The sequence below is a fragment of the Penaeus vannamei genome, chromosome 20 (assembly GCF_042767895.1).
Source record: "Penaeus vannamei isolate JL-2024 chromosome 20, ASM4276789v1, whole genome shotgun sequence".
Taxonomy (NCBI): Eukaryota; Metazoa; Arthropoda; class Malacostraca; order Decapoda; family Penaeidae; genus Penaeus; species Penaeus vannamei.
The window spans coordinates 6759387-6769386 of record NC_091568.1 but is presented as its reverse complement, the minus strand read 5'-3'; the positions used below and the strand labels follow the sequence as shown (position 1 = coordinate 6769386).

Below are 10000 nucleotides of genomic sequence, written 5' to 3'. Positions count from 1 at the left end.
GAGATGATACTCTTTTCGTCATCCAGTGGACACTAGCATGAGATTTGAGGCTGAGCACCAGTTGCTAGCAAATGAATAGGGCATTTCTTCCCCCTCTCCCCCACATACAAAGTTTATGTAGTAAAAGAGGTACTTATGCCTAATAATCTCATGAATAGTAGGAACCTCCTGTAAGAACACAGTAAATGGAATGAAAATAAAAAACTAAGAAGAAAATTACTGGTGGGAAGGGGACATGGCAACTAACTCCAGCCATGCCCCCTTCTTATATTCAGTCGACTGTGATGGGGGGTGCCACAGAGTATCAAATGGTTTTCATTAGCTCATGTTATTCAAGCTCTTTGATGCACCCTTCCTACTTGTGTTTCATGTTGCAATTGATTAATAGCTTTGAATGACATTTACTTGATCTTCCTCCATTGTGCATCCTGGTGGATCCAGTATCTTGGTGATGCAGGTGGCTTCAAAATACTTAATCTTCTTGATAATCCTTTAGAGTAAGGTGCAATTATGACACTATGAATGGTCTGTGACATCTCCATTGCTACTATTGCCATCATGTGAGGCCTTCACCATATCAACTCCAAAACACTATTCACATTATGAAGCTTCATCTGTTCCTAGCTTTGAAAAACCTACCAACCTTTTCCAGATCAACTCCTAGCAATTGTTTCATTTTAATCCACTCCCAAGTAAAGATATTATTTTTAGCAACTGTACATCGTTTGTCATATCAACAAAGTTTTGCCCTATAATGTTTTTTCTCCAAGTTTTTAATTTCTTTATTGCAAGTATGATACTTATTTTCAGGTATCAAGAAGATAGTATGTGAGGAGGACTCCTCTTCATCTGAGGAGGAAAATGACTGTGACAGCAACTATTACTCCAGTGAAGAGTCAGAAGATGAGGGCAAGGAGAACTTTGACCTCAATGAGAATATGGTCCAATCACAAACCAAAACGCCCAGGAAAACACCCTTGAAACAAAATCAAGCACTGTCCAGAACTCCCGGGAGAACCCCATCAAAGACCCCATCAAGGGGGAGGAGAGCAGGGAAAATTAAGGATGTTGAGCTGGTAGGTCCTGGTTAGCAAATGTGCTGTCAGTGAAATTTGAATTGGAATTTTATACCAGTGGTTATAGCCATTATATATAGTGGAGAATAATGTGTTCATTGTTTTCTCCCTTTTGCATTAGCACTATGGCCTTGGTAAGTCATCCACATGGTTTAGTGAAATGATTGAGATATTCTTCAGAGATAAAAAGAATTACATCTATCTATCTATATGTATATATATATAGATTTTTTTCTTTCTTTCTTTCTTTTATTTGTGATTGTTGGTTAGAAAGATTTATTTTGCAAGAAAATTATATAGAAGTAAGATGACATTGAGTTAGTGAAGTATTTTGAATTATTTGAGATATGTTTGCATATCCCAAATGACATGTGTTTCAATTGATGCTTAAGTTGCCACCATCAAGAATCATATCAGAGATGAGGTAACAAAGTTATATTGTGGGATTTACTGTATTTTCAGACAGCTACAGCAGATGAATATTTCATGTCACACGGAGAAACAGCAAAAGTAGTGACCTCAGACCACACACTCAGCCGACTAGAGACCCCACGCCTATCACCTGAGGCTCTCCAAGCACTCCTGATGGGCGTCTCTTCTTCACACCACCAGGAACGTCAGGCTCTCCTTGAAGAGCATCTGCAGATGTTTCCACGTTGGATGACGTACTTGTGGTTGGTATTGCACTATTGATTATGAGATAATAATCTTTATTTTTAGGGGGGGGGGGTTACTCCTGCATTTGTTAGATTTCATTTCTCCAAAAAGTTATAGGTAATTCAACTAGTCTGAATTTTTACAAAAGCATTAAACCAGTCTTAATGGTAGAAAGGCAATAAACTAGGATTAGAATGAGATTATGATGGCATTACATATGTGTATGATAGGATGGCCATTCTCAATGTGGCATGATGTACAGTTGTGGACATTTACTGCTGATGTACCCCTATGGTGTGGACTGAATATTTTCTGGTAATACATTAATAATATCCAGTATTTTTTTAATGGAATGCTCTTGTTTGCATGGAAGTCTGTGGTTGGTACCTGGTATTTTGCAAATATGCACGTGGTATTTTGCAAATACTGGCAACTAATATCAGCCATTAAAATTGTCAAAAAGTTTGGAAACATTACAAAGTTTGGTCTAATACCAGTATTATTGCTTGAAATATGTAGTGGTTTCCTTTTAAAAAGAACAATTGGAAATGGTATAACTGGACTCTTAGCACAATCCCAATAGCCAAACATTGATGACCACATTTAATCTCAAATTCTTTTTAAACAAAAAATATGCATGTAAAAATATACATAAGTTTTCATTAGATTTATAAAAGTAAAACACATTATTTCAAACAAATCACATGATATATTGTCTGTAAATGTAAATCACAAGGTTTTCTCACCAGATTCATTGTCTTTGTGCCACTTCCTTTTGGAATTTATGAATGGAAAATTACCCATTTACTTGATGGGTTGTTTATGTACACTCGAGTCACATGGAGTCACATTTAAACATCAAAGTCACATTTAAATTTAAATTTAGTCACATCTAAACATCTAAGATTTGTAGAGAACATTAGGTCAATAAATTCTGAAAGGGCATCAGAGGTAGGGGGACTGTTTATTAACCCATTGGACTTGGATGACAAAGTAGTCATGTTATGGAAAACTGGAGTCGAGGGGTGGGTGACATAAACATGCCGTCATCAGGCAAATTGGCCGTAGCCTAGTTGATGCAAACTTGCCGGCATGAGTGAAGGCCAGGGTGACGGAAAAGACTCGTCATAAGTGCACAAACCTCTTGAAGTGTGATTTGACTCATTTGGCGATTAGAAGGGGGCTTTAGCATTATTCCCATCAATAAACAAAAGTGGAATGTAACATGTGTAAGCAGTGACTGGAAGAGCGCTGGCTCCAGTGAGGATTTCATTTCCATGCTATTCACCATATTCCTGGCTGCTGTGACCGGTTGTGCAGGTTGTATTACATAAGATTGAAAGTTATGAATAAATGAGATATATGGCATATATAACCAAATGTTCCTCTTTTTTTTTTTTTTTTTTCTTTTCTTTTCTTTTCCCCCCCCCCTCTTGCACTGAGTTATTTATTACATAGACAGATGATATGGTGTCTGTGCAAAGAATATAAGCTATTACCATATGGATAAAGCAAATCAAAAGACAAATATGGACTATGGAAAATGGCAATAAAGCTAAAAATGTTTACACAAAATTACTTTGTATAAGGGAGGCACAGAGGCTTCTCCCCACTCATGGATATTTGTGCATGCCCGGCCTATGCGCCACACACCTGGGATGTTGGCCACTTATATAAGCCATTGCCCATGTTTTTGGCAGAGTGATTTCTGTGATGCAACCAGATCCAACAGGTTAACCCAATTCTACCAGGAAAATGTTGCATTCACTTTAGTGTTGTTATGTTAAATGGCTCTGCACATAGATGGCTCTGCTAGTTCTTTTGTATCAAAGGAGTCAATTAGTAGATCTTGTGACCTCAACTTTTATTGAGTTGGCAGGAAAAACGCTTTTTTTACTTATGTTACCAATATTGATACTGTTAATTTTATTATAAACATTGTAATTACTATATTGTTATTGGCATTACTAACAGCAGTATCAAATACTAGAAAATATTGAAAATCAAGGAAAAAGTTAAACAGGTGAGGCAGGTACTTCTCGTAACTGGCTCATTAGTGACCTAGTACTTGTAGAGCTATCTATATGTAAAAATAATTATTAAATGAAACATACAATGGCGCATGGCATGTACGCAATGCCATCCCTTCATGGTAACTAAAACCAGAATTAATATGAGAGAGGGAGTGAGGGAGGCAAAAGGAAGAAATATAAGAACATGTTCATGTGCATATCTTTATGTATCCATCACTATTTATAGTCAATATATGTGGGTAAATTTATGTCCTGTTTTCATTATCAATAGTTTGTTTTTGCCAGTGATAGGATGAAATTGGGAATTGACAATAATGGACTCTGGTAATATTTTTTATTTGCAGACTTGATTTATTAACAGCTGCATATAATGCTTCTTTCTCTCCCCATAGTGAAGGTTTCAGTATATTCCTGTATGGCTTAGGAAGCAAGAAGATGCTTATTTCTCAATTCCAGCAGCAGTACTTAATGGACTTCGATCATATTGTTGTGAATGGTTTTTTCCCATCCCTTACTCTTAAAAATGTAAGTTTATTGCTACTATGAAATTGTATGTAGTATTTTGGTGATTTTTTTTAGTAAAGAAGGATTAATAATGAATGTTAATATTTATCTCTCTCTTTCCTCTTTTTCTTCTTTTTCCTCTCTCCCCTCTCTCCACTCTATCCCCATCTTCCTCCTCTCTCCTTCCCCTTTCCTTCATCTCTTCTACCCCTCACACCTCTCTCCTACCACTCCCCCATTCCCCTCCCCCTACACACACACACACACACACACACACACACACACACACACACACACACACACACACACACACACACACACACACACACACTCACACTCTCTCTCTCTCTCTCTCTCTCTGACTCTCTCTCTCTCTCTCTCTCTCTCTCTCTCTGTCTCTCTTTCTCTCTCTCTCTCTCTCTCTCTCCCTCCCTCCTCCCTCCCTCCTCCCTCCCTCTCTCCCTCTCTCCCTCTCTCCCTCTCTCCCTCTCATCCTCTCCCTCTCTCCCTCTCTCCCTCTCTCTCTCTCTCTCTCTCTCTCTCTCTCTCTCACTCTCTCTCTCTCTCTCTCTCTCTCTCTCTCTCTCTCTCTCTCTCTCTCTCTCTCTCTCTCTCTCTCTCTCTCTCCCCTCTCTCTCACTCTCTCTCTCCCTCTCTCTCTCTCCCTCCCTCCCTCCCTCCCTCTCCTCCCTCCTCTGCCTCCCTGCCTCCCTCCCTCCCTCTGCCTCCCTCCCTCCCTCTCTCCCTCCCTGCCTCCCTCCCTCCCTCCTCCCTCCCTGCCTCCCTCCCTACCTACCTCTGCCTCCCTCCCTCCTTCCCTCCTCCCCCCTCTGTCTCTCAGTCTCTCTGTCTCTCTCTCTCTCTCTGTCTCTCTCTCTCTGTCTCTGTCTCATTCTCTCTCTCTCATTCTCTCTCTCTCATTCTCTCTCTCTCATTCTCTCTCTCTCATTCTCTCTCTCTCATTCTCTCTCTCTCATTCTCTCTCTCTCATTCTCTCTCTCTCATTCTCTCTCTCTCATTCTCTCCCTCTCATTCTCTCTCTCTCATTCTCTCTCTCTCATTCTCTCTCTCTCATTCTCTCTCTCTCATTCTCTCTCTCTCATTCTCTCTCTCTCATACTCTTTCTCTCTCTTTCATTCTCTCTCTCTCATACTCTTTCTCTCTCTCTCATTCTCTCTCTCTCATACTTTCTCTCTCTCTCTCTCTCTCTTTCTCTCTCTCTCTCTCTCTCTCTCTCTCTCTCTCTCTCTCTCTCTCTCTCTCTCTCTCTCTCTCTCTCTCTCTCTCTCTCTCTCTCTCTCTCTCTCTCTCAATCTTTTTCTCTTGTTCTTTTCTTTTTTTATCTTGGTGTTTGTCTTTTACCAATGCTATAAAAAAAACTTTTTATACAAACCTACCCTTTATTACAGATACTCAATAACATAACAGAGGACATCATGGAACACACAGGCAGCTTCCACAGTGCTCAGGAGCAGATTGGATTCATCCAGAACTACTATGCTAAGGCAGATGCAGACCCCCTTTTCATAATCATCCATAACCTTGATGGGCCAATGTTGCGTGGTGAGAAGACCCAGGCTGCGATGTCTCAGTTAGCGACTGCACCAAAAATCCACCTCCTGGCCTCTATCGATCACATTAATGCACCTCTTGGTAAGACCTGTGTGCTTATGTTCTCATTCATACATATTTGACTGTATATTGTGTTATTATTATTATAATCATTATTGCTATTTTTAATGTTATCATCATCATTGTTATGTGGTTTCACCTGCAGTTTTTGATGGGAGCAAAATGAGTTGTTACAATGCCCTCTGGTGTGATGGAACAACACTTGGACCCTATTCAGAAGAGACCTCGTATGAAAACTCTCTCCTTGTGCAACAGTCTGGAGCCCTTGCTTTGTCTTCGCTAATTCACGTATTCAAGTATGTTGATAAGATATGGATTTATATTGAATTTTAGATTCAGAGTACTCTAGATAGCAAATTCATATGAAGACTTGAATTCAAATTGAGCTTTTGAGGCTGTGGTCTACTACAGACCTCTCCCTGTATTCTTTGCCTTTCTTTTCTTCTCCTTTTATATTATGTGTTCATTGCTAATGATCACCTTATGCTTTAACACAAATTAACACAATAAATTGCTGTGCTTCTCAATCAGACAGTTTGCTTTTAAGCTGATGGAGCAATAAATTTTAGTGTTATAACGTAATGTGTTTTTCAGGTCATTAACTCCAAATGCCAAAGGTATTTTCCTGCTCCTGGCTAGACATCAGCTTCAGCAAAAAGATAATTCCAATTATGGAGGTGTGTATTGCTTTTGTTGTTTTTGTTGTTGAAATTGGTTTTATATCTGTTCCCTAATCCAATCAATCAGGAAATTATTTGCTATGACAATATTAAGCACATCTGCAGTTTTGATAATGTAAAGATACATCATACTTTGTCTTTCAGGATTGTCCTTCAATGATATGTACCAGCGATGTAGGGAAGCTTTCTTGGTTAACTCTGATCTCACCCTCCGTGCTCAGCTAACAGAATTCAGAGACCACAAACTCATTAAGTCTAAGAAAGGTTTAGATGGTGTGGAAAACCTTCTGATTCCTTTAGATCCTGCAACTCTGCAAGAATTTGTTAATCAGCAAGAAGCTGATGGTCTGTGATGAAACAAGTACAAATTAATTGTGATAAATGTTTTTAGTCTTAAGATATTTTCTTCCAGATTAAATGTCTCAAAACATGTTATCGTCTAAGTATAATTTTAATGTTACTCAAACCTGTTGTTTTCTTTGGTGTTCATTGAAAGACTAATTTTGATTGTTTCCCAGTCAGGTTTTTGTGATTGTTATTTAACTTATTTTTTTCTTACTCTTTTTAAGTTCAGTGTGTCAGTCATTTAATGTGTATCATTTTTATACTGTCTGAGAGATCTAAATATTAGTTGTTATTTTCTTTAGCTGAAATCTCATAGCTTTCCTTTATTTTTATTGAAAAATTGTACCAAAATCTGAAGTGTCCAAAACTTTCAATATTTATATTTTTAAAACAAAATACTGTTGAAATGTGATTTTTTTCAGCTCTCTTGTCTATTATGTAAACTTTTTTCTCATATTTTTATGATACAGGGCACAACTAGAATGTTCAGAAGCAATATTTTGTTATTTTTCATATTGTGATGAAATATTTTTAGGTGAATTAAGCTTTATTTTTATCAGAATAAAATTTCTAAAGAAATATGTTCTGAATAATACCTAATACATTGTATCTTGATAAAATGAAATTTGAAATATGATGGGAACAATGGAAAGTACAATGTGCACATACTTTTAAAAGCATGTTGAGTTAGACAGAAATGTGCTTCAAATCATCACATCTCCATTATCCTTATTAAAACCATGATAATACAGGACTCCCATTGGGTTGGACGCTACATGAAGCATTCTCATTCACATTAATACCTTGTAATTTGCTAAGTTATTTCCAGCTACATGATACATTAGAAGAGACAATGTATTTCTATTTCCTACATAGTGACTCAATTATTGATAAGTTCTAGGGCTCTTCACACTGTTGCCAAATGGAAATGAAAGTGAGCATCCCTTCTTTATGTAAAGGTCCTTTTCTCTTTTAGTAGTGGGAAAATTTTACATGCAGTTTTCTGATTAGCTCTGCACTACGAAGAATGTGAAAATATCCTCAAGATATTATTATTATCAAATATAAAATGAACTTAGAGAAAATAAACTCTATGAAAAATTAACAAAAAGCAAGGAAAAGAGAGAAATCACTGACCTTAAATACAAAAAAGAAAAGAAAATAATTCATCTGTTATCTGATTTACAGCCAAGTTATGGTAGTGTGGCCTCCACAATACTTGGTCAGAGTACAAACAAACATAAAATGGCCTTCTTTTAGCAGTTAATATTTAAAATATAATCACTGAACTGGTGGCAACGTGTTATGAGAAGAAAATTGGTGAAATTAAAAGTACTGAAAAATGAAGAGTATATAATATTACACTTGAATAAAAAGTGTACATAATACACATATGTAGAATACTATATATAGAAGAATCAAAAGAGGAAAGGAACATCTTTGGTATTGCAGTATTAATGGGCAATTTATCAAAGGATTTTGAGAGCAAAACATTAAAATGTTATCTATAAGTATTTTTTCTGAATCTAAATTATATAATTCATGGATTTGTTTGTACCTTAGAATGGTGACTCCATATGAGTGTTACCTTAATGACTGCAATTTGCAACATGATCCAGTCTTTGTCCAGAGAGCATGTAGACAGTAGTGCTGTCTTTGGGGGGGAAATCTCGTAGTAGAAGTTAGATATTTACTAAGCTTCTTTGAGAAAAGAGAAGTAAAACACACATCATGTTTTTCATGCCTCTGAGTCATTTACGATCAGACCATCTACAGGAAGTAAAATGTAACAATCTTCATACTTTCAACTGAACAAAAAAGAAACATTGATTATGTAGAGTAATAGCTAAAACTTAGCAATATTCAGATGACAGCCAGTTAGGATCTACATATATGATTATCTTGTGAAAACTGATGGGAACTAACCATCCTATGCATTATTTTTGTTTTATATAAGATTCATGATTTTTAGATTAATAGGACCAATGGTAAGGTAATATAAGGCTCATGATTAAATATTTTGGAAATTATATGTTACGGATTGTATTTGTTGGGGAATTCAGTTCAATGCTCAAAGATATCTTTGTGCTGATAATAACGATATTGATGATGATAACGGTGGTATGGTCAAAATAATGATGATGAAGATGATAGTAGCCATCATAGAAATTATTAAAATAGTAATGATAGCATATTACATGTAATATAAAACTAATAACAACATTTATGAACATAGGTGTGAATTTACAAGGAAGAAATGGAGAAAGTGTGATAGTTTAAGCAAATTTGTGTGCGTGTATTTGCTGGCGGCGTGCAGGGCCCGGTGAGGCGGCAGTAGGTCGTAATGACGTGGATGGTACAGCAGCTTCAGATCAAACTGTCGCAGTGACTAGTGAGGGAGGTAAGGCCTCGGGTAATTAGGGCGCTGCTGTATCCGTTATAGACAGGACCGAGAATGATCTTAGCTGCCCTTTTTGCACCCTTTCGAGTTGTAGCTGCTGGGTGGCGGTGAGAGGGGGGGGGGAGCAGGCGGGGGAGGCGTGAGTTAATTTGGACAGGAAGGGAGTTAAGGCAACGCGACATGTGAAGCCTGCACGAGGCAGACCTCACGCTGTCCATGAGGGCAATCCGTCGATGGTGACGAGCAGCTTGGTGGAGTAGACTACGTCGTGAGGGTGGTTGTCCAGAGTCGGGATGGGCGAGGGGTCGAGGTTGATGGAAAAGTCGAACAGCATCACGACCTACTTCTGGCAGTTGGCGGTAACATTGGATGCGTTGGAGGGGGAAGTGGTCAGTGCAAGAACTGTCAATGGCAGCGGTGATGGTCGAGTCATCCGCGCATTTCTAACGATGCTCAGTTTCCAGAAGCGCCTCGTTAATGATGACGAGGAAGCACAGGGGGTCTATTACATGTCCCATTTGGGATCCTGCACGTATGTGGCAGGATGCCCGTGGAAGCAGCTGCTTTTGAGATGACCTTGGTGTGGTCCACAAGGTCGAAAGCTGAAATCTATGAAGATGCTGGTGACGGAGGATTCACGCTTGTCGAGATGGGCAAGAAGGAGGTCGAGGA

General features: G+C 38.2%; 1 protein-coding gene across 1 annotated transcript in view; it reads left to right on the top strand.

The window, feature by feature from the left end:
* Positions 1 to 7506, top strand: part of Orc2 (origin recognition complex subunit 2) — a 9979-nt gene extending 2473 nt beyond the window's left edge. The window contains exons 5-11 of the mRNA XM_027362455.2: positions 811 to 1076; positions 1539 to 1750; positions 4159 to 4291; positions 5680 to 5923; positions 6048 to 6198; positions 6497 to 6579; positions 6727 to 7506. Coding sequence (XP_027218256.1) covers positions 811 to 1076; positions 1539 to 1750; positions 4159 to 4291; positions 5680 to 5923; positions 6048 to 6198; positions 6497 to 6579; positions 6727 to 6935 — 1298 coding nt within the window. The 3' untranslated portion in view covers positions 6936 to 7506. The remainder of the gene's footprint in view (positions 1 to 810; positions 1077 to 1538; positions 1751 to 4158; positions 4292 to 5679; positions 5924 to 6047; positions 6199 to 6496; positions 6580 to 6726) is intronic.
* The last annotated feature ends 2494 nt before the right edge of the window (positions 7507 to 10000 follow it).